The sequence below is a fragment of the Alosa sapidissima genome, chromosome 15 (assembly GCF_018492685.1).
Source record: "Alosa sapidissima isolate fAloSap1 chromosome 15, fAloSap1.pri, whole genome shotgun sequence".
Lineage (NCBI taxonomy): Eukaryota > Metazoa > Chordata > Actinopteri > Clupeiformes > Clupeidae > Alosa > Alosa sapidissima.
The window spans coordinates 8,112,539-8,138,310 of NC_055971.1; the positions used below are offsets into that span (position 1 = coordinate 8,112,539).

The 25,772-nt window shown below is 40.5% G+C and overlaps 1 protein-coding gene and 1 long non-coding RNA gene across 3 annotated transcripts; both read right to left on the reverse strand.

The window, feature by feature from the left end:
- Positions 1–7,838: 7,838 nt before the first annotated feature.
- Positions 7,839–12,262, reverse strand: LOC121683632. The gene is made up of 3 exons (XR_006022858.1): positions 12,250–12,262; positions 11,185–11,257; positions 7,839–7,922 (listed from the first exon to the last, which is right to left on the reverse strand). It is a non-coding gene; the product is annotated as an uncharacterized LOC121683632 (long non-coding RNA).
- LOC121683622 (von Willebrand factor A domain-containing protein 5A-like) lies at positions 12,253–22,292 on the reverse strand. 2 transcript variants are annotated; one of them, XM_042063328.1, is made up of 15 exons: positions 22,138–22,292; positions 21,591–21,663; positions 20,170–20,372; positions 18,476–18,698; positions 18,122–18,291; positions 17,919–18,033; positions 17,335–17,510; positions 17,037–17,125; positions 16,727–16,871; positions 16,494–16,573; positions 15,883–15,997; positions 15,422–15,721; positions 15,138–15,241; positions 12,850–13,073; positions 12,253–12,333 (listed from the first exon to the last, which is right to left on the reverse strand). In XM_042063328.1, the coding sequence occupies exons 2-14, from the start codon at positions 21,631–21,633 to the stop codon at positions 12,851–12,853; spliced, it is 1,986 nt and encodes a 661-aa protein (XP_041919262.1). In that variant the 5' UTR covers positions 21,634–21,663; positions 22,138–22,292; the 3' UTR covers positions 12,253–12,333; position 12,850. The 2 variants fall into 2 exon arrangements, with proteins under 2 accessions (XP_041919262.1, XP_041919263.1); XM_042063329.1 differs by lacking the exons at positions 12,253–12,333; positions 12,850–13,073; positions 15,138–15,241 and having other exon boundaries at positions 15,525–15,721; positions 16,490–16,573; positions 22,138–22,290.
- Between the last annotated feature and the right edge of the window lie 3,480 nt (positions 22,293–25,772).

Genomic DNA, 25,772 nt, shown 5'->3' on the forward strand with positions numbered 1-25,772 from the left:
TGCTAGGCTACTAATCAAACAGAACCTACATTTACGTGTGCAAACATCTTAAAAAGGCTTTCTTGTCCAATATCCAATATTTTAGGGTTGCTTTTGTGTCAGCCAGTTTTGGAACAACATAAGTAATTGAGTGTTTGAGCTAGGCTTAAGTTTTATTTTATTTTGGCTTTTGCTTTTAAATGTATACCCACAATATCAAAGCATGGGCCTATATGATTAAAAAAGAAACGAAAAAGAAGAAAGAAATATGGTCATGAAAGATACACGCCTATTTGCTGCCCCCCAGTGTTACAGAGACACTGTAACACTGTAGCCTAGGACTGCCAAACCATAAACAATCAGTAACCTACCTACTCTACTGTGAAGTAAAACATAGACTGCCCAACGCAGGCATATTCACCAAGAACACTGATGAGTTTGACTAGATAGGCCTATATCAAAATGAGTCATGGTGATAGGGCAGAATTACCATATCATTTAGCCCTACAGTATCCTGTGCTGTTGACACTATTGCTGATTTAGCAAACATTTATTTTATGCAGTTTTATGTTCACATTCCTGACATTGTGTTTATTATATTGATTTAATTCTGCCATCTTATTAGACTTTATACTGTAGTAACCTCTCAGATACTAAACTTGAAAAACAGGAAGCATAGGGGAACATTAAGCTAAGCTATGCTAATAGGAAGGGTTATTCAGACTTGTGATTCATGAAGACGCAAACTCAATGCATTGCAAACTCAAAAAACAAATGCAAAAGCCAACATCCCACCACTTTTCCAAACATATGCCTACGGATTTGTTTTTATCCAAAGTGTTTTAGCACCATTGATAAATTATCCAGTCCATGGCATGAAAGGTTTAAGGCAGGGATGTCAAACTCAGGCCCGCGGGCCATTTTTGTTTTATTTGTGGCCCGCGAGGTCATTATTCAATCTGTAGCCTATTAGAAGTGGCCCGCCGCGTAGTTTATACAGCGCATCCATATCTGAGCTGGCCCGACAGTATTCTCTTCAGCGCATCCGCGTTAGAGCTGGCCTAGCATTCTATTCAGCGCATGAGCGCAGCCCAGGGCAACGCAGCCCATCAAGTTGCTACATACTGTACATATAGTGTATCATACACCGATAACACTTCAAATCCCAAAATGCCTTTTCTGTTCATAAACAAACCATGCAACCAGACAAACTATCAACGAAAATGGCGAAGCGAAAGATTGATAATCGGAGCTTTCAAGATAGGTGGGAAAACGATTATATGTTCATATTATTCAAGGACAAATCCGTTTGCTTGGCATGTGGATTCACCGTAGCTGTCACTAAAGAGTACAACATAAAACAGCACTACGAAACTAAACATGAAGACAAATACAAAGATCTGGATGCGAAGCTTAAGCTACAGAAAGTGGGAGAATTGAAAGCAAGCGCAGCCAAGCCAAGTCACAAAGTGATGCTGCTGTAAAAGCGAGTTTTACTGTTGCACAGGATATCGGCCATTCTCAGAGGGAGAGTTTGTTAACTGTTAATAGTTACAATTACAATTTTGATAATTTGTTAAATGTTATTTACAATTTGTATAGTTCACCTGCAAAAAATAGGCAAATATTTTTTTTCTATTCAGATAGCCTATTCAATATATTTTTTCTATTAGGCTATATTCAGAAATGCCTGCATTCTATTTTTTCTTGTGTGTATACAGTTTTAATTCAATAAAAACGTCGGTTATTCAATAAATGTTGAGCTTGGCCCGCGACATACTCCCAGTTCTTAATTTTGGCCCCCTGTGAATTTGAGTTTGACACCCCTGGTTTAAGGGGAGTTGGTCTAACCCAGTGGTCCCCAAACTTTTTCTTCCGAGGGCCAGCTCACTATGCCTGGCTCCAAGAGAGGGTCAGAGACTCGGAGTAGTTCTATATCAGTAACCATAAATAGCTTAGTGCTGTGAACAACAGCAGTCTACCTTAGTTGAATATTCTATTACATTTAATCATAGGCTATTGCAATTTAATACCATTGTTAGCTGTGTTTATATTGTCATCATGCCATATCAGTGTAAAATTAAATAATACTAATAAAAAAACGTTTGCATTCCCAAAAGTCTTAGCAGGGAGTCCCAAAAGTATATTTTATTAAAAATGTGTGAACTCTGAATTCTGTGTCTTTGCATACACAGCTCAAGTGTGAATATCCTACAAATAATTTAAAGTCTGACTTGAATAGAAGTTAGTTCGTTATTAACAATTAATTGATAAACTTTTTAAATACTTTGAGCACTGATGCAGTCAGCATAGGCCTCTCACATTGTTTGCAGGTAGCCTACATTTCATTCCGTTTTCGATGGCAAACGCAAAACAGCGCCAAAACAACCACCGGTGGACAAAAAGAGTATTACATGTGTACTGTTTGACTCACCATAAAGAATAAATGGGGGAAATTGCGGAGGTTTTAGTTTGACGATGTTGTACTCCCGTGCGGGCCGGATGCTATATACTACGGACATGTCTTGGGGGGGGCACCCAAAATGAGGTGGCGGGCCCGGCCCGCGGGCCGTAGTTTGGGGACCACTGGTCTAACCATTTTACCTGTCTATGTCTATTGCTGTTACCTTCAGCTTTGAGGATGACTGACAAGGTTACAAAAAATTACTCACTGGTTTCTGCACGTAGTGACTATATTGCTGTTACCTTCTGCTTTGAGAATGACTAACTCATGACAAGGTTACAAAAAAAAACAAAAAATAACACATACTCCCAGGGAGTGTACACCAGTCCATCACACTGGTTTCTGCTCCTTGAACACTTACAGCGCTATATTCTGCGTCATATCTCGCATCTTGTGAACTCTACAAGCCCCCGCCCCTCACTCGACAACCGCACGGAGATTCTGTAATGTGCGTGTATGTCGTTCACACATACGTCCGTCTAAGGTCAGTATTAGGTCCGCAGGTTAGCATCATATCTGAATCATCCGAAGGGTAGGACCTCCGTTTGACAAACCTCCGCATGTACTCCGGAGGTTATATCTGAAAGCGCTTAATGACTATTGCCTGCACTTCTCTTATCTCTGACCAGCATGTTCTCTCTGTAGAAGTTAAACAAATTAGCTCAGGCTGACATGCACTATTCTACCAATCAAAAGGTTCCTCCGGGAGCATGGCAGGCAAGTAATTTAATTGGCTGAAGATCAAATATCAACCTTTTGCCTGGATTGAGTATGCCTACTTTAAACTGTTGATTTATCACACAAACCCTTACATTTCAGATCCAAACAGTCATCACACTGATGGGTTTTAACCCCATAAAGATACTAAGTGATTCAAAGTTATTTCTAACCTGTAGCACTTTTTGTTACATCTCCTCAGAATTCGGTAGCTGTCCATTTTGTGAGTATTCTGTAGAAAAAAGCTCTTTCCTGCGCACACAGCACTGGCTCTGTGTATTGTAATACATTGCTATCTCCGACAACATTGGAATGTAACAGTATGGAAGAAAACAGTGATGCCAACCATAAAATGAGTTCTTCTTTATACAGCATGACTGTAACGTGTGGTATGTGTACCATGAACCGTGTTTTGAATCAAGTTTCAACACATCTAGTTGTCATAGTTTATCTTGCAACACACTTTCCTGAGAACCAGTTGTGCCCTAAATATTTAAAATGTGTTGCTCTTTCATACTGATAACTCATCAGTCACCTTCACCATACACAGATTAAGAATCAGGGTGGTTGATTACATTATCTCAGGTATACACATCTTTTAGGCTGCATGATCCCAGTATTCCTGAAATCAACAAGCCTTTCTTGAGTTCCTGGCAAAGTACATTCTTGCCCAGTAGATTTAAAAAGTAAGAACACAGTCAATAACATCAAGGAAAGACCAATGTTTCTATTAATAGTAACACATACAGCATGAAACTATTTGAGCAGGATTTGTCATCTGAATCAGTTAAGATCAGTCTGATGTGTTGTGTTTCGCAGAAAAGTGTGGTGAAGTCCTCAGAGGGCCAGGGTCTTCTGCTGCAGCTGACATCCCAGCAGAGCATTTCCAGCCTGCACACACTGAGACACACAGTCCACTGCAACACAAGAGACACACGTGAGCACACACACACACACACACACACACACATTTTTAAACTGACAGTGACTGAGAGGAGACAGTTTACCTTTCTGAGCTTGAATCCAAGATGCTGCCTTCATGGCTACAAACTGCCATTCATCCCGGGCCTCCAGGCAGAAACCATAGAGCCAAATCAGAGCCAGAACTGTAGCCCACACAGCCTTGTTTGCCTATGCATAGACAAAACACTGAACTATAAATATCTCCTAGTGTTAATCAGTACAACTTAGAAAACTTAGAACCAAAGAGAGGTGACATAACTGGTCATTTTACAGTGTGTAGATGTCAGGTTTTAGCTCTACAGAACTGTTGTCAAATCAACAGCATATATGCAATAATGACAATGATTTTACCAATGAGAGATTGTTACAAAAAAAACCCCCTTAAACACTGAAATTTCCAGCTCATGAGTTTTACGTTTTCATCAGTAAGTATGCAACAGAATTATACCCTCATTGGCATCGACTTATCAGCCGCTTCATGTGTCCTCCCAAGTAACTTGACCAAAGCTGACTCCATTTTCCATGACCCATCAGCCTTCTGGAGGGAAATTAGTTCTAGAAGAGGGTCCTCATGGGTCTGGGGAACTATGATAAATAGACATAAAATGCACTTTGACTAACTAAGAGTGTATAGAAACAGAAATTCCCATTCATATTCACATGCACAAAGTCTAGGCCTACATCATCTGACAGTGGCCCATTATTGGCAACCACTTGTCCTGTGTTCCGATGGCATGTTGCGTTTGCTAATCCGAATTTATCATTTTAAAATGCTAATGCTTCATCATAAAACCCTTTAGCTATTTTGTGAGCACAACTGTCAACTCTTCCCCCTGATTAAAGAGGCAACACCACTGGCCTTCATGAGTAGACCATCAGCTTTTGTGGATTCAGTAAAGACTCAAAATGGCCAGAAACAAAGAACTACTCAAACTCTGCTCTGGAAATGGAAGGCTATTCCATGTGAGAAATTGTCAAGAAAATGAAGATCTCATACAGTGATGTGTACTAATCTCTTCTCAAAAAAGCATTAATTGGTTTTAAAACTGAGAAAAAGAAGAATAATTTTAGCAGGAGCATGAGAGTAAGTCATTTAGTTCTGTCCCGTTTAGTGGTTTGTAAACAAGCAATGCTTTAAAGTAAATTCTGATACACCAGGGCCAGAGCAAGGACTTAAAGGAAATGCTGGTTTCACAACAACCTAGGGTATTTTTGGACGATAAGGACTATTTTGGTTTGGGACCAAAATAACGTAAATCAGTGCCGTTCTGAATACGATCGGAACATGTATTTATCTAACTAGCATTCACTATTCTTTATTAACTATCTATATACAAGTCGGAAATTAGATATACCTCATAGCGGTACAATGAGCTCAGTCCTGCACATTCTTTCTGCAAAAATAAATCACGCTTGTCAATTGTCACGCTTGTCTCCATCTCCTATTCCATCCCCTACTCTTGCAACTTTTGTGTATGCGAGTATGTCCGTGTGTGTGTGTGTGTGTGTGTGTGTGTGTGTGTGTGTGTCTTTATTTGTGTATGTGTGTATGTGTGTGTGTGTGTGTGTGTGTGTGTGTGTATGTGTGTCCATGCATGTGTTTATGTGTGTGTTTATGTGTGTGTATGTATGTGTTTGTGCCTGTATGTGTGTATGTGTTTATGTGTGTGTGTGTGTGTGTGTGTGTGTGTGTGTGTGTGTGCATGTGTGTGTATGCGTGCATGTGTGTGTGTTTTTCCGTAAAAGCTTAGCGGAGCTACATGCCCACCAAGTTTCATGTGCTCCTGGAATCGTTGCAAGTTGACGATTCATCGGAAGTTGATGACTCCTTTATAATCGCTACACTAGCGGCGGTCATAATATTGTAAGATTTCATCCTGCCCAATAAAATTTCTCAGAGTGATATGATGCACAATTGCGCACCAAATGGTGTGTTCTTATTGTTCCTGCTCTGGCAACCAGACAACCTGGGGCCAGGAAGAAATTGATGTGTGAGAAACACTAGAATAGGTATGGGGGAAGGCCTCTGATAACCATCCCAGTCAAGGTGTTATCTAATTCTCATGCAGACGCGTTTTTTTGACGGCCTGCTTACGGGCCTTTAATCATGGCTGCTCAAACCCTTTCCAAGGTAGGATGGAATTTTCAAACAGAATATATGCCAAGAGTTTGAGGAGCTCAGGCTCACTCATCAAGTCACTCATCAAGTGTCTCTAATGAAGGTTCATTCTGCAAGATTGGTGCCCAGAAGTACGTCCCACATGCTTCTGTGATTGCTTTTTATTGGAATAAAGATTGAAGCTGCATTAACCGAAGAATCATCTTTTTCCCTATGAACTCCTCGTGTTTTTCTTACAATATAGTTAAAGGTTGTATCAGCGATAGCAGGGATACGTCACTTCTGTTGATGTTCAAACAAAACAGAGAGCTAGCTCGCTACTCCCTCCCCCTCCCTCCCGTGCAACGCGTTTTTTTGACGGCCTGCTTACGGGCCTTTAATCATGGCTGCTCAAACCCTTTCCAAAAGAAGTCTGTTTAATTAGTATGCTTAATTGATTATTTCAGCACCCAAATATGTTTTACATTAATCAGTTACCTACTTGACTTTACCAGTGCAGCTGGGGCAGCTTCACTTATTTTTGTATATACAGTACATGAATTCCATGTTTCATGATTTTTTAGCTTCTCACACAATTCCCTCTAAACAAGGATGCATTTGATAAATATACACCTGACAGTTCATATTTTAAAAACTGGTGATGATAAAAGTCATGATAAGACAACATACAACTCCACATTGTACAAGGGGTTCACATTCAAGCAGCACTGTACTATTGAAATGTATTACTGATAAAGTAGCCTACCTTTAATCACATTACTGTTGAATTGGTCATTTGTGAAGTCACAATTTACATAGTTTTGCTCATTGCAATCTTCATCGCTATCCAAATCAGAAGGGCTACATCCTGAACACAGAAACGCAGTTACGTTTAAAATTGTAAAGCACATAGGCAAATAATTGAATATTCAATTTTAGCTTTCTGTATCTCCACAAAAAAAATCCCTATGGAGTGCATCTTGACTTTGGTGAGAGGTCCTTCCACAAAACAGGTATTTCTTAATAATAATGTATGTATCCCTTTGTTTGTGTTGTTCAATGTGTAATGTCATTGTACCAATTATTTATGTGTTTTTAGATGATTAGATTAGAATACATGTTTGTATTTTGATTCCATGTTTGTATTTTGATTTATGCTGTCCAAAAAGGTACTAGGCCTCCAAAATGCATAGCCATCACTACATCCTGAAGACAGAAACACAGTTTAATTTGAAATTGTTTTGCTTGCAGTTTAAATTTTAATTTGCTTTGGCAAGATCCGTCTAGAGACCCTCCCATTCAAGCTGATTTACAAAATCAAGAGATGCCAGGAACCAATAACAACTGCTTAACAACTGCTTGTCCAGCTGACACGTTTTTTCTTTTTGACACAACTAGCTGCGCTAATGCCGTCTGTATTAAACATAAGCCTCTGGCATGCTCCGCGTCTGAATTCCACGCATGCAGTGCTGGCTGAGCATGTGATGAAAATTGCATCATCAATGCAGCATGCAGGGGCTGTTGCGTCCCTCCAAAATTTTGTGACACATCACATCAAGGAAGGTTTCTGTGGCTTCTACTGTTGAAATGTGTTACTGATAAAGTACCTACTGTTGAATTGTTCATCGTTGGGTAAACAATTTGTGTAGTCTTGTTCTCCACAGTCGTCACAATTCACATAGTTATCGTCATCACTACATCCTGAAGACAGAAACAGTTTCATTTGAAATTGTAAACAGAACATTTTGGATTGTAAACTGTTTAACATGTTCTCTGTGACACTAAATGTGTAATATTATGTTCACCAAACTGGAGCTTATCTCTTAGACAACACACCCCCACAACAGCTAGTATAACCATGCCAAGTTGTGATGTGGTGTTGATTATCAATAAAATGTTGAATAATTGAACGTTCGATTTTAATTTTGTATACTCCCTGTGGGCTGTACCCTGGCTTTGATGAAACGGTTCTCCAAAAAACAAGTATTTCTTAATAAAAATATAATTTTGTTTTTGTTGTTCTATGTTTCCTGTCTTTGTACAAATTATTTATGTGTTTTTCAGATGAGACTTTCTTCCATGTTTGTATTTCATTTGTGCTGTCGAAACAGGTACTAGGCCTACAAAATGCATTCAGGCCATTTTGCTTGTAGTTTAAATTTAAATTTTCTCTGGCAGATTCGTCTGGAAACCCTCACATTCAAGCTGATTTCCAAAATCATAGAGGTGCCGGGAACCAAAATGAAAAATAAAAAGTTGCGATTTTCTAGGCTGATTTGACATGGAACTATACTCTCATTCCAGCGTAATAATCAAGGAACACCATGGGCACAGCAGCACAATGATATCATTCAGCACCTGAAAATAGTCCCTGTAGGCTAACTTCCAGCAACAAGGTTGAGCTGCAGCAGACGAATCGGTTAGTGACTGGATTATTACGCCTGAATGAGAGTATAGTTCCATGTCAAATCAGCCTAGAAAATCGCTACATTTGATTTTCCATTGGTCTTATTACACTTTAATCTAACTTGAGAGGAGACAAGTTTTAAATAGGAAAATTACCAGAAATCTTAGTCACTTTTAAACGTGATGCTAGCAGGCAAGATGCTAATGGACTAAATCAATTCAATGTTTAATGCTAGGCTGGAGCTAAAAGTGGTGTCGCCAGATTTAGAGAACGGCTGGATGAACTGGAGAAAGGTAAAAATCAATTGTTTAACTCAAGGGGAGGTGGAAAATGAGTGTAATTCCCCAAATGGTGGAATATCCCTTTAATACGAACGTAACCGCTATCTCTAAATTCGGTGTACTAGCAAATACTGCTGTGATTTCATAGCCATTCCATTCTATCATGTTTCTCGACTTCACACACCGGCTCTAGCATCAAGTGGCCCAACGTTTAGCCTGGCTAACGTCATACCCTCATCTAAAATGAGACGGGGTCTGGGAACTAGGCATTAATTTTCTCGTATTTGAAACGTGGTTTACGAATGCCCAGAGCCGTTTATTGGGCGCTACGAATGTCTATCAAATGCGTTTGTACGTGGCTCATAACGGCTACGGTGTGTCGTCATCGTCTTACTGCCCTCCCTCCGTTCTGTGATTGGTCTCCTAACTGAGGCGAAAATTTGCTCCATGGTATCCAGGCTGCCTAGCAGCGTGAATTAAATCGCGCGTGCAAGGCAACGTTTAGGGTGGGCCAGAAATCAGGGGCCAGTAGCACCAATATAGCCCCCAAGTGGCACCAGGTAACACCAGCACCTGAAGGTGTGAAAGCAATTAGCCCCGGCACGGCCTGGCTAGCTCGGCTTTGGCTCGACGGTCTGAAGCCGGCTAATGTGATTGGCCTGACCGAAGTTTGGTCTTTCCAGCTCGCTAGCCAACAGAGAGTTGCTAGACGACCCTGGCTGCAAATTACATTTGCTGCTGCTGGGGTGTGTCTGGGCCTAGTCCACACGTACCAAAACAATCTTTTTCTCCCCCGTCTTCCCTGGAATAGTTTCAAGAATATTTGCGTCCAAACAGATCCATCTCAACACGACTCAACACGTTACTTCATATTCCAGGCCTATAGGTGGCACTGTTGCTGTTACAGAAATTCCCCAAAGCTTGCGCGCTGTATACAAACAGACAGAATAGGCTATGACGAAAATGGCAAGTGCAAGGAAACCAGAATCGCTTGTGCGGACTGATAGTAAACTGTCAACTGTAGTCAACTGTAAAACTAATAAACGGTTTGTGAAGGGTGCAGTCCCGTCCTTTATTTGGCTAATGCAGGCGCAAATAATCTTTACTTTCTTTGGTTGTATAGTCACATTAGTTTTGGCTATCACCGCAAGTGCATAGGCTACTAAATGCTAAACCAAGTTCTAGGCTATTTCGTCGCCACATTTATAAAATTGCTATAATACCTTCGTTAGTAACAGTCGATACTTTTGCCTGCATCAAATCATGCATTCGCATTTAGTACGCAATGCGCATCTACTAGGCTTAACATGAGTTCTAAGCGACTTGTATGCTCACATGTGACTTCACTAGACTATGAATGTATTTATTTATGTTGTAAGGCATGTAAAATAAATTAATGACACCGGCACTACGCACAAATTGATTTAAACATACACTGCTAGTTCTGCGTCAGTCACTGACAGTAGCTAGAATGCATCAAGAAAACACATAGAAAAAATGAAAAAATACTGGTCCACCAAGTCATGATAAGCTATTGGCGCTGCGCAGCACCAGTTGGGATATTTATCCTACTGAGTGTAATCGTAGGTAATGGCATGTATGAAAACTAGTATTGTTAGGCAATACTAGGCTATAAGTGTCAAGTCCAGGGCAGCTGAGGTGTGGCGATGACATCATCGATACGCATGTATGCGCTTTCGCCATCCAAACGAACTGGCAAGGGCTACGGTTTCGAATTTTTTCACCCTGGGACCAGGTTTCAAAAAATGCGGTTTCAGGCAGTGCTTTTACAGGATTCGTTTGGACAATCGGCAAAGACAATGCAAAACATGTGCATTTCAACCAAAAAGCGTCTCCATGTGGATGGCCCTAGATTTCTAGACTACAAGCCTCTGGCATGCTCCCACACGATGCTGGCTGAACATGTGATGAAAATTGCATCATCAAAGTGGCATGTGGGGCTGTTGCGTACCTCCAAAATGTTGCAACTGCGCATCAAGAGCGCATTCATGATGTATGGACTACGCATGAACAGAGCCCTGCTCCAGGAGAAGCAACAACACGGAAAGATCTTTGCTGTATTGTTAGTCTTGTGAGCTCTGTACTTATTGCAAGAATCGTCACCCAACATACACCACGACATCCAAAAGGTCTTTTTGTCTGTCACATTGTAGCCTACCTGTGTGTGTGTGTGTCTATAATGTGTGTCTGGATTTTAGAAAGGTTTCTGTAAAGGCTTCTAATGTGGAAAGGTATAACTGGTAAAGTAGGCTACCTACTGTTCAACAGTCCATCTTCAGGGTGACAATTCACGTAGGCACAGTCGTCTTCATCGCTATCGGAATCAACTGCAGAAGCGCTACAATTTATGTAGTCAATGTCATCACTACATTCTGAAGGCAGAAACAGTTGAATTTGAAATTGTAAAACAAACAGAAAATGTTAGATTGTAAACTGTTTGATATGTTCTCTGACACTAAAAATGTAATATTATGTTCACCAAACATACTTCTCTACTACTTCTCTTAGACAACACATCCATTAGATAACAGCTAGCATATCAGTATCCAAGTTGTGGTATGGTGTTGACTATCACTAAAATGTTGAATAATTGAATATTCAATTTTAATTTTCTGTTTTTTCACAAAAAACCTCCCTGTGGATTGTATCTTGACTTTGGTGAGAGAGTTCTCCACAAAAACATGTATTTCTTGTTTGTGTTGTTCAAGGTATCATGCCATTGTACCGATTATTTATTAGATACATGATTGTTCTATCAGAGACTTTCTTCCATGTTTGTATTTCATTTGTGCTGTCCAAACAGGTATAGGCCTACAAAATGCATTCAGGCCATTTTGCTTGTAGTTTAAATTTAAATTTTCTCTGACAGATCCGTCTGGAAACCCTCCCATTCAAGCTGATTTCCAAAATCATAGAGGTGCCGGGAACCAATAACAACTGCTTATCCGGTATGTGGGTTTTATACAATGGCCGGCACACCGTAGTTGCTCTGCTGGCACCGTCACCGACACAACTAGCTGTGATGATGACGTATTAAACAACATAAGCCTCTGGCATGCTCCTGTACTTATTGGTAAATACATGCATCTGCATATCGCCTCATTCTCAGCATCTCCTTAAATATTGCAAGAATCGTCACCCAACATATACCACCATATCCAAAAGGTGTTTGTCTGTTTCACATTGTAGCCTACCTGTGTGTGTGTGTGTGTGTGTGTGTGTGTGTGTGTGTGTGTGTGTGTGTGTGTGTGTGTGGAGGATTTTAGGATGGATGAACAAGCTTTGAACTGTTGAAATGTGTTTCTGATAAAGTACCTACTGTTGAATTGTTCATCGTTGGGTAAAAAAACTATGTAGTCACGTTCTCCACAGTCACAATTCTCATAGTCATCATCATCACTTCCTGAAGACAGAAACACAATTTAATTTCAAATGGTAAAAACAAACAGAAAATGTTGGATTGTAAACTGTGATAATGATGTGTGTGTGTGTGTGTGTGTGTGTGTGTGTGTAATGACTGTGACACACTAAATGTGTTATATTGTCCAAAACCACCAACAATGGGATATGACATTAGTTAGAGCTAATAAAAGGAGTGGTAGGATTACTATGTTCACCTTCAACAACAACAAAAAAAAATCACTAATCATATAGGCCTACATGCACTTCCAAGAATACATTTTAGGGTAATGGTGTATTTATAAAAATAACTTTTTGTGCAGTGTAATGTGTGGAGCAAACACTTACCATAACCTGCAGCCATTGGAATTGAACAGCCATTGGCCAAAGGTGCAACAAAAAACGTTCCTGGTAAAAAGCATAAAGTGTCAGAAAAAAACAGGTTAACAGAGCAACCTGTATATTATTTTCCTGAACAGAATCATTGGGATATTATAAGTGCCACAATATAGAGACCCACTCTAACCTGGCGTTGGCACAGTTCTGTGGAGCAGTGGTCCCTGCACAGTCTGTCCACTGCCCTTGTGGATGGCGATGAAGGCGGTGTGTGTGCAGCTGACTCCAGACTGCAGGCTGAGCTGCAGCAGCTTCTCTCTCAGGGCCTTTGCCTCTGGCCCTGCTGCCCTCTCCTCCATCTCCAGCGAGCGGATCAGAGTCCGAGCCCCCAGCCGGTGGAGAGTCACTCTAAAGTGGGAGGAGGACCAGTAAACTTCCACAATTCTTTATGTTTATTTGTTTATGTATTAGCAAAGGCTTTTATCTAAAGACATCTATAAATTGCAGGAATGTCTGTCTGTCTGTGTGTCAGCCTGTGTGTTTTTGTGTTAACCGCATATCTGTCGAACCATTGGTCCGTTTGCCGCCCCTTCTCACACAGCACACCTAACAGGGTAACAGAGTTCTAGCAGCACTGAATCTGTGCACAGCACAGATCAAAACGCAAGATGTTGGCCTATGCAGTGGCTATTCAAAACTAGATATACCGCAGAGCGGTACAAAATATGACCGCCGCCCAGTCCAGCACATTTTTTCCACAAAAATAAATCACGCTGAAAGGCCTATATGATTCTAACTGTCTCACTAAATTGCATTATCCACACTCAATTCTCACTGGTATCTGAGAAATTCTTGAATTGTGTGCATGTGTGCGTGTACACGTTTATGTTTATGTGTGTGGGTGTGTGGGTGTGTGTGTGTGTGCGTGCTTGTGTGTTTGCCTGCGTATGTGTGTTTGTGCATGTGCATGCATGCGTACATATGTCTACTGTGTGAGTATGTGTCATACGTATGATTACTGTGAATGTATGTGTGTGTGTGTGTGTATCTGTTTATGCACATGTGTGCACATGGAATGGGTTAACATGACCCCTGGAGGCAAACATACGGAAAAAATTTGTCATCCTAGGCCCTACAGTTCTCAAGATATTCACAGAAAACTGTGTCTGCCCTACCCTCCTTTCGGGGGGTCCAGTACAGCTGGGGGGCTACAGATCAAAACGAAAAACGATGGTTCCATGCTATCCATGTGGGGTTACATGCCCACCAAGTTTCATGTACCCCGGTCTTTCAGTGTCCCGGGAATCCTTGTTGGTGTACGGTCACTAAATGTACACATAAATGATTTTATTGTTAGGCCCCCCATGAACGAAAGTTCACAAAACTTGGCATGCATTCGGAGGGTGTCATAATGATCCTACACTTTCAATTTCGTGCAGTTTTGACCATGTCAGCCAGAGATATTGTGATGAAAACACCTAATTTTTTGCTTTTTAATTTTTAACTAGGTGGCGCTATACATGAAATAAGTGGTAATGGGATGGGTTGACATGCCCCCTTAAGACCAACATACAAAAAAAAGGTGGACCTCCTAGGCCCTACGGTTCTCGAGATATTCACAGAAAACTGTCTCCGGCCACCTATAGGCCAGTTGGTGTATAGTAACATAAATTAATTTATTGTGTGGCCCCCCATGAACAGAATTCCACGAAACTTGGCGTGCATTCAGAGGGTGTCATAATGATCCTACACTTACAATTTCGTGCAGTTTTGACTATGTTAGGTCACAGATACCTGCGATTACAACACCTCATTTTTACTTTTTTGTGTTTAACTAGGTGGCACTATATACTTGAAATGAGTGGTTATGGAATGGGTTGACATGGCCCCTTGAGATCAACATACAAAAAAAATGGTCCTCCTAAACCTTACGGTTCTCGAGATATTCACAGAAAACTGTGTCTGCCCTACCCTCCTTTCGGGGGGTGCAGTCCAGCGGGGGGCTACAGATCAAAACGAAAAACAATGGTTCTATGCTATCCATATGGGGTTACATGCCCACCAAGTTTCGTCTACCCCGGTCTTTCAGTGTCCCGGGAATCCTTGACGGAAATTTGGACATGCTTCGCTGCGCGGCGGTCATAATAACGGAAAAATTGGAATAGCCCAGGCTACTTTTAAATATCCAACCAAAGAGTCATGTGATCACCAGATGAATCCACTCATTGAATCTCATCTCAGCATGAACTGTGTAAGGTGCAACACTTAAGTGTTCTGCGCCACTTGATACCACCTGTGGAGTATACTGCAGGATTGGAGCCTTCACAGCAGTCCACAGAGATAAAAGACCACTGCTAATGTGTGAAAAGTCCCACTTTCTACAAGAAACCATTCAGCCGCTACCAGTGAGTGTGTGTGTGCGTGTGTGTGTGTGTGTGTGTGTGTGTGTGTGTGTGTGTGTGTGTGTGTTACCCAGTATCTTGTGTGGGTTTCAGACAGAAGTTCAGTTGCTCCTCAATCAGGTCTTCTTTCATGTTGTATTGTATTGTCACAGACCCTTCAGAATGTTCTGAACTCTAAGAAGGCAGATCAAATATGAAGTTAGAAACTTTGTATATTACTATATGCATTTTGCACTTTCAAATGAAACTCTGAAGTCAAATTGTGATTTAAATATATTTAACTGATATTGTCCATAAGAAGTCCAAAGCTAAAAACAATAATAGAAATAAAACAAAAATTTAAAAATGTACTACCACTCCATTGAGCTGGGCATAGAACAGTGCCCTTTGACCCTGGAAGAGTACAGTGATTGGTGGAGATAAAGGGGTGACTAAAAGTGGATTTAGGCCATCTCCTCCAGGTGGGCCAGGTTCCTGGGTCCTCTTCCTTCTTTGAAATAAAGCTTTCACACTGCCGAGTTTTTGAAAGAATGATATTCGGTTGTGGACTACACTTTTAGTTTGAAGTGCCCCTATGACACCATCTGAAATGTTCCATTTGATTGAGATATTTTTGACTATTGGCTGTAGAGCAAAGTGGAGAGACTGCATCACCTATAAGATAGAAAGAAAAATAGACCAATCACAATTCACTGAAATATAATAAATCTCAGGTCAGACAAAGAAGTTAGATGCAGAATTTTGTTTAGTTGAATAGATGTGATTTCTTCTCTCTTTCAGAATTCAAGCCTTCTGCTGTCTCCATCTCCTCCTACCTTTGGCTGCATGCGGTCTGTTCCTGTGATGAACTGAGCATGCCCAGAGCCCTCCTTGGCCAGGCCTGTGATTAAAGCAGTGCTGGCACCCTGTCCGATTCCAAAAGAGAAGCATCTGGACACAATACAAAATAAATTGCATTAGAATAGTAAAAAAGATTCTACCTCAAAACTGTGTAAATAATAGTCCGATCTTTGGAATTACCACCTATCAAGACTTCCAACCTGACAGCACAAACAGGAACTAGTTCACTTAGACTAAGAAGAATAAATCTTTGAAAGTCCAAAATGAAACCTATTCTCTCAAAAAGAAAACATAAAAAGACAACATAAAAAATTAAATTATACTTTTACACCATTACAGTTGAAATAAATGAAAGGGACCTGCCATTAACAAATAATCTAGAATCCTGCAAAAGATGTGAAAAATATCTGATCATCTTTTGCCAGAGACACTCTAGCTAATAAGAAGGAATATTATGACAGACATACAGTACACTAATGCAGATCTGATTCTGTGCCATTAACTGAAATGGGAAACTTTTCCTTTATGTACATAAAAAAATAGAAAATACAACTATCATCATTTTATAATGTAGTAGGCTACCAGCCTGTGAGAGTGCCCATTTTTCTTCACCAGGTCCAAAACCTCCTTGGTATTCCCCACCTCTCCATCAGTAAAAATGAACAGCTGAAGAACATACAAGAACAGCTCTTATGAAGATAGGGCAGGAGAGGCAGAATTCAGAAGTCTCAAAACTGTTATACCTGAAACTTCAAATCTACACTGACTATGCTGCCAGAACTGGAGGCAGGTAACCATACAATGAGTCAGTAGTCACACCTGTCTGGGGTGACTGGGGATGCAGGGCTGGCTGTAGATGTGTTTCAGAGGCTGAAGAATCTCAGTGCCCCCCATGTCTGCTCTCATTCCCTTCACTTTTTCAAGAGCATCATCCATCGTCTTCTGGTTGTACTCAACGCTCTTCCTGCAAGAAGGTGAACAGTCCTGTTACTCAAGTCATGGAATCCATCACTTGATTGAAGGATTTAATATCCTCCTACAAGAGGACAAAAGTCATCACATTGCACCAATCTGATATGAATAGTTCACTGTTAACATCAGATATAGATAAATGTAAAAGCATACTGACGGGAAGAAATGTTCATAACGGGAGCCAAAGCCATAGATGTTGAAGTAGCAGCCCATGGGGAGGCTCTTCAAGAGCAGGAGCAAAGTGTCCTAGAGGTAAAAATCAGTGAAAGTCAAATGCCTTGAAAGTCATTACGAGTATGAAACTCATTGAGAGGTCTCTAGCGTGCAGGTTAAACATGGGTGGAGTGAAGAGTGCAGCCCAGGGGACAACGTTAACATGCATGCCTTATCTCCTGAGTGCACTGAGAAGTGCACCATTTAGGTTCTCTCTAGCACCACATCTGCAATCATGGTACCTTGGCACTTGCTATGCGCATCTTTGCATCTTTTCCTGTGTGCATCTTGCAGTCCATACTCCCTGATCGGTCCACCACAAAAATAAACTCTCCACTCATGTTTCGGGAGGATGTTACTGCAGCAGGGAACTCTGGGTATAAGCTGAGCATTACAACAGGGTTACCCATTAAAGAGCCTAAGAGAAACAGAGAGAGGAACTCAATTTGTATTACAGTAACTTGACTACAAGCGGTTTCCACATCAACGGGGCCTAAGCATTTGCATACTGTATTTCTTAAAGTATTTCTTAAATGTTGCCGATTCTATCATAATTGGCCACAGCAATGAAGAGGAATGACTGATAATGACTAACTCATCTGTATTATTGTGTTACATGCTCCAAATGTAAAGCACTTTGAGCTGCATTCTGTGTATGAAAGGTGCTATACAAATCAATCTTATTATTATTATTATTATTATTATTACTATTATTATTACATTTCTATATCAAAAATGGGTGTGCTCAACCAAAGCCTTATAATATAAAATATGAGCTCCACAGAAATGTGCAGTTTATCAGCGGATGAAGAGCCCAATCGCTCACCTGGCTCAGCAGTGTCCAGTCCAGCCTCCACTATGGCAGTGGGCTTATGAGCATCGTGGTAATACAGCAGCAGCTCCACATCACGATCAAACAGGTGGCCTGGAGAGAGACTCACCTGGAGGATCAGAGAGAGGAATATAGCATTACACCACACTATACCTACTGCTTATAATCACACATTTATAATGTCCAGCACTCCATACCGTGGCCTGTGTTTTGTCTGGGTTGAGGTAAGCCAGTGGCTCCAGATCACAGTTGGACTCCACTTTAGAGATGGGCTGGGGGGAGGACAGGTGAGCACTGAGAGCCAAAGTGTAGGGCACCGTACCAGCTGGGACTGATGTCACAGTGGCCATTTGACTCCTGTCCATGTCTGAGAAGACAGTTGGGAAGATGCTACTTTTTCTTTTCTTTTTATTTTGATGGTGTCATACCTGTGGCACTCTTAAGCTGTATATAGTATAAGAGTTGGTTTCAAATAACCAGGTACTTTTTCCAAACACACATTAGTCAGAACAGCGGCATGTTAGAACACGTTAGAACTTTCTGGGCCTCACCCTGGGGTGTGTAGCGGGGGTTGAGCACAGCGGGCAGACAGAAGCGCAGGGCGTCGTCAGCTTGCATGTCCAGCTCTGAGATGTAGACCAGAGTGATGGCAGCACTCTCTCCTGGAGGCAGGCTGCCCACGTTCAGCTGGAACACGTCTGGGCTCTGATCACTCTCCTCCAGCAGGAAGGCCTGGTGGCCCGAGCTCAACGCATCATCATACTCCTCCCGGGCCTCGACAAAGGGAGAGGTCAATGCATCATCATACTGCTCCTTGGACCACGGGAGAGTGTCATTGTTTTGAGTACAAAAGTGAGCAGAGACCAAGAAAGGCACATACAGTAGAAGAAATGTTGAATGAAGGTACGGTCAGCAACGGTATGCAATTTCAAGCCCATGACATTTTTTGCCACATTCAGCAAACATCTCCTCACGATCCAAGAAATTTAAATACAAATATAAAAAAACGCAATGTCATGTGCCATCGCTAATTGTACCTTTAAAGAAAAAGTTCACTGGCCTTCTTTTTTTTTTAAAAGGAAAGTATGCATCACCTTTTGCTCTTGTACTTACATTATTGTATTTTTTTTACACACTCTACTTTTCTGTGCATAAATGTGATTTATTTACTCAAAGTCACACAAATAATGTGTGTCTATATTTACCAATAACCCATGTACGGTATGTCCCATATTCCACTGGATATATTTATCTATTTGCACTTGGTATGATACAACGCCAGCAATACATGTTTGAATTATAAATTGAATTAGTGCACTGCTATTCAGTGTTGGGAGTAATGCATTAAAGAAGTAATGTAATTACAGTAATGTATTGCTTTTTGCTGTAATGCAGTAATGTATGGCATTACCAATACTATTCCAGTAATATTTTACTCGGTACAATTCTCAGTAACTGAAGTTACTTTGCTTTTTATTCCAAAATTGAGACATGCTCAATTGGCACCAGAGAAGATTATCCAAGAATTAAAAAAATCATCTATGCTGGTCATCTATGCTGGTCCTGGAATTTGATTGCCTTGTTTAGATGACTGTAGAAAGGGAATTTGAGTTATCTCTGCCATTCATGCAACAGATCTAACATGGTTAGACTATACTTCTCATTTCAAGCAGTGAGAATAACTAAAATGTTGCTTTTACAGACAAAGATCGTAGCCATTATTCTCAAACTATTTGCATTAAGTCTACACCACTAAGTGGAAGGAAAGGCAACCAGCAATGATGAGAACCATTTAAAGTCAACATACAATTTCACTATGGCTATATTTTACTATATTAAGTTGTGAGTGACCTTTGGCCTTTGGGGCCTACATTGTCCCAGGAGCCATAACTGCAACCATTATATTGTTCTTTTGTTAGCCTTAAGCCTAGCTAAGTCATTATGCCATACCACATCATCTCCTGCTGTGTAATGAGCTGCATTGAACACATGAAGATCTATTGAGAACACCAAATCCATATTTCCTGTTATTTTGGTGAAAGTAATGTAAACATAGTGTAATGCCTTACAATTCAAAGACAGTAATATTGTAATGTAACAAATTACTTTGAGATGACAGTAACAAGTAATAAATAATGCATTACGCTTTTGAAGTAACTTGCCCAACACTGCAGCTATTACTGTGTAATACTGCATAGTAATCAATTGAACCTCATTAAGATATCTCAGCTGTCTATCATCTCACCTTCTGTTTCTCCTGCAGCTTTGCCACCACCTCTGTGTCTCCTATCTTGGCGCTGAGGTGACAGACGGCACATTCTCCAGGCAGAGGGAACACAAACACAGCCTCTAGGGGGCGCTCTTCTCCATTCACATACAGCAGAGTGGAGGTCACTGTGGCTACATGTCCCTGCACATGCACATCTACCTCCACACTCTTCAGAGGAACTGTAAAAAGGAATCAAGATTCTGTGTCAAGATTATCAAATAAACCACTGAACTTGAGAGGCTAAAAATTCCAACTACTTTTTGTTATGCCAGGTGTATTTCCAATGGCATTTACCCTTAGAAAAAATACGTTTATAGAAGAGCACTGTTGGTCTACTTTTTTTGAACTAAGCATATATCTTACTTTTTGTGTTGTGGATGATCGAATACAATATTTGGATGAATATTTGGGTGAATATATATTTTACATTGTGTTGTGTTGGTTTTGTATGTGTAGTCCACTGGCAGTGTTTATATTAGTGTCCTTGTAGTATAAAAATAATTAAACTTACAGTTTACTGAGGAATTACTTTAAGCAGGCTATTCTATTATGAACATGAAAACATGGGCTAGAAGTACATATTGACAGTGGGCAGCAGTGGATCAGGAGGTAGAGGAATCACCCACACAACCAGAAGGTTGCAGGTTCGACCTCATCTCCTCCTCACATGACACTTAACTCAAGTGCTCTCGGTGGTGCCTACACCAGTGTGTAAACAGCTTTGAGTGCTCGGAGAAGAGGAAAAGCAGTAAAAATGCAGTCCATATACCAATAGTAAACAGTACACCTATAAGTTCACTTGTAGTGCACCTAGAACTTTACTACTTTTACACCGTAAAAATACATTTACTATAAGGAATTAAAAGGTGTGCTAGAAGTAACTAGTATCTTCACTAGTTTACTTACAGTATACGGGTAGTGCTTTAGTGCTTACGAGTTTACTATTATAAACAGAAAGTGGGCCAATTTATATCACAAGCACATTGCTAATAAACTTACTACATGAAGTAAACTTGGGTATTACAGTGTACATCAACTGCACTTAAGTTTACTTCATAAAATTAACTTTAATTATCCTTTTTTTGGTAAGGGAAGAAATGGCCTATACTTGGCTTCATCCAGCATAATTCATTATTCTTATTCTTAGCCTTGTCATCATCATCATCTCCATCATCATCATCATCATCATCATCATCGTCAGTACTATAACCTTTGGAAACATGCTTCTCAGGTGACCTTAATAACATGTCCCTTACCTACAACGTTTAAACATGCTAACTAAATGGTGACACAGTACAGTAATACTGAAGTTTTCACGTAGCCATAGGTTGGAAATGATCATTCTCTCAACATTAAGTAACAAGTGAATTGGACTGGTGAATGCCTCATATTCAGACCTGGCTCCTTGTTTTTGGTGACCAGACCACAGCTGTGCTCCATGTTAGTGCCTTTTTCCAAATTATTTCAAACCTGAATAGAAAAAGAGGACAAAGACAAATAGGCAGTATAGTTAAGTACAGTACAGTAGCCTACAGTGAAACAGAATACAGTACCACTTACTGACTACTGACCCTTTTATCATTAGAAGTATAGTTGTTTTGCCAGAGTTGTTTGCCACACTCTCCCCTTGGAAGTCTAAGTTAACAACAACAAACAGCAGGCAACTGCTTTATTGCGCCAGTGTTTCCACTATCATCTTAGTCTCCATAACCTAGCAAGACTTGCATATAGTGTGTGTTTTCTGAATAGTCTGTTTTCTAATATTCTGAAAGTTGAAAATGCATGGTTTGCAAGAAACTGAAGCTATTGAGAATATATTTAAAATTAGATCATGAAAACACCAAGGTCAATCAAAATGACTTTCTTTTCATATTTACAGCAAACACTTCAAACAGTAAGAAACGTATTCTGTAATAATGACAGAGATATAATGTAATATCCTACCTTACAATTTAGGCTCAGTTGTTAAAACATTTGAATGGAGAAACAGCTTTAGACAATACGGATATGTCTCACTTTAACAACACTACAAGGAGCGAATGAAAGGCTTTTTTATGCTTCTTCAGACTTCTTCAGTAGCACAAAACCACAGTGACCCACATGGGCCTTTCTTCAGGTGCGAGCTTTTGCATGCACCTACCCTCCCCTCCCCTCCGCTGCCACTTCCTTTGCATTGTGGTTGGGAAATCACCCTGTGTAAGGTACAATATCCTTGCTAATGCGCTAAATGACTGTTCAATGCCTCACTTAAGGGAAGAGGAGAGAGACTTCTCTGCATAGTCTGTCTGCCTCTTCACCCCCTCCATGTTTGGTACTGTCTGTCCACTAGTCAAAGTCAAAGTCAAAGTCAGCTTTATTGTCAATTTCTTCACATGTTCCAGACATACAAAGAGATCGAAATTACGCTTCTCACTATCCCACGGTGAAGACAAGACATATTTTACCAATTTAAGTCCACAGACAAACATAACATTCAAGTAAACAAAAAAGTAAGTAAATAAGAGGGCACATATAATAATGATATGAAAGGAGCATTGATCATTGTTTATTGATTGGAATTGAGTTTTGAGTGAAAACATGCCAAGGAGAGAAGTAGCTCTAATAGGAGTGGGGAAGTGCAAAGCATCTCAAAGATGTCAAGACAGATGAGATCAATAATCAATAATCCAATGTGGATGGTTATGTGAAATGTATTGGTATAGTCTCCTCTTCCATGTTTCCATCAGAGTTGGGGGAATCTGCAGTGCTCGCCTCACCTTCCATGCACAATTGTTGCACACTTGGAAGTACTTGCAATATTCTCCCATGTACTTCGGAAAAAAAAAGCACCCAAATACGCACTTTTCATTCTGCGCGCATTCTGCCATCGACATAAGTCTGTCATGTAAGCGTCATGGAGGCAGTTACACACTTTGGGAGGAGTGACTCCAATGCACATTCTACTACAATGCACATTCTACTGACTTACACACTTTTTTTGTTAAGCATTTCTGAGGGCTGCATTATCAAGTCGAGCACCACTACAAGATGAAACAGCATATTGCATTTCTGAGGGCTGCATCATCAAGTCGAGCACCACTACAAGATGAAACAGCATATTGCATTTGTATAGGCTTGGCAGATGTAGCTTGATGTAGTCAAGACTAGGCAGTATACCTTAATCCTAAGAACACCCTTCCCAGAGAAATGTATACTTAAAGTTAATTTAGGTCGTACGTTTATTAGTATAAATGTACTTGTGTTAAACTTGTTCTTCGGACTAAATTGGCCCACCAAACTAGTGAAGATAGTTATATACACCCCCAAAAGTTTGTTTCATTGTTTAAATGTGAATAAAAACAAAATGTAATAATCTGCAAATCTTGTAAATTCATATTTAGGCCTAGCTGCAAAAAGGACACAAACAACATATCAAATGTTGAAGATGAGAAATGTTACTATTTCATGCAAAATATATGTTCATTTCAAATTTGATACCAGCGACACTTTTCAAAAAAAGTTGGGACAGGGGTAACAAAATGCTGGAAAAGTTGTGTAATGATAAAGAAAACAAAAGGAGGAATGTTTCACAACTAATTAGGGTAACTGGAAACATGATTGGGTACGAAAAAGAGCATTCCAGAGAGGCAGGGTCTCTTAAAAGCAAAGATTAATAGGTATTTATCACTCTGCGTAAACCTGTGTGCATGGACAAATGATGAAACAAACCGGGGTACACAGAAATTGGTGGGAATTGCTGGGAATAAATGAATGTATGTGTACATTTACTGACTGTACACCAATTGGCCTGTAGATGGCCGGATACAGTTGTCTTTGAATATCTCGAGAACCGTAGGGCCTAGGATGACCTTTTTCTGTATGTTGTAAAATAAAATACCTAATGCCCTCATTTTATATGTATCAAAAATAAATGACAAAATACAGTAGCCATATTATGTATCAAAATAAAATACTGTATTTTTGTATTTTGAAAATACTCAAAATACTTTTCTCAAGGGAGCATGGAATCACTTTACAAATCAACTATTTATTTATCCCAAACATTTAGCCTAGAGTTTTTGCCCATTGCTTGAACACTATAGACACATGCTTAGACCAAAGTAACAAAACTTGAAGCTTTTGTTACTATACCTTAAACACAGTGTATCCATACCTTTAACAAAAGCGCTGCTTTGCACTTTAGTTGCAATTCTGCAACACACTTGCTCCTTTCTGCAACACACTTGCTCCTGCACACTACACACTATTTATACATAAGACACTTCGTTCATAAATGAAATCTCATGGGTACCATTGGGACAACACATCTATTCAAAATACAAAACACATGGGGTGATTGAAAACACTTAGACACACCCTTGAAAATACTTACTTACAAAACTGAACACCAATCAGCCAGCCACAAATGGGCCTCAGGTGAGCCATTTTGAGAACTTTGCAAGCATGGAGGCAGGGAGAGGAAGAGGTAGAGGAAGAGGAAGACAAAGAGAGAGAGGAGTAGGAGGTGGTCAAAGAGGCTATGCACAGAGGCCACCACATGGGGCAGCCGTGGCCTACTGGTTAGCGCTTCGGACTTCTAACCGGAGGGTTGCCAATTCGAACCCCGACCAGTAGGAACGGCTGAGGTGCCCATGAGCAAGCACCCCTCACTGCTCCCCGAGCGCCGCTTTTGTAGCAGGCAGCTCACTTTGCCAGGATTAGTGTGTGCTTCACCTCACTGTGTGTTTCACTAATTCACGGATTGGGATAAATGCAGAGACCAAATTTCCCTCACGGGATCAAAAGAGTATATATACTTATATTTATACATACTATACTATACTTATACTAAGCCGCCACTTCCATTTGTCCGCCCTAGTCGGTCACCAAGTTGTTTTCAACAGGATGTTGCAAAAGGAATGCCCAGGGAATGCCCCCTGAAGTTCTATTCAGACTTCTCAGGTCGGTCAAACCCAGAGTAGCCTACCGGAAATTTTACAATTTCAAGATGGCTGCGCCCATTAACAGTAAATGTGAGCTGTAGACATGCTCTGTTTTGTCACATTAAATCAGTAGAAACAACAGTAAGGCCTATCCAATCTCTCTGTCTCTGTGAACCTATATATAGCTATGATCGTTTGTATAAAATACTGTGTAACGCTGCATTACGAACTGGCATTGCTATATTCTAGTAATACCTAACAACAGAACAAGATTGTTCTCATGACTTGTTGACAATTGGAATGCAACCAGTTCAGGTTTTCAAATATGATGTTGCTATTATTCGTATCCCAAAGACTTTTTTGAAATGACCAAATGCGGATGTCATCCGAGGGACCTGACGGTGACGTCCCCAGAAGGTAGAAAGTCCGGCACCGGACGTCGCGCAATAACCAAAGGATAACTTGCTCCGGACGTCAATAACGTCAACGAATTGTCTGCTAGAGAACATGACGTTGGGGACCAATCGGGGACGTCATGAATGTCCGCATAAGGTCCAGGGGACGTCCCATGTTTGTCGGGTATACAGTCAGACTGGACTGGAGATGGAACAGTGATTATTCCATATTCCATCATGCGTCATGAGCCTGCTCAAACTA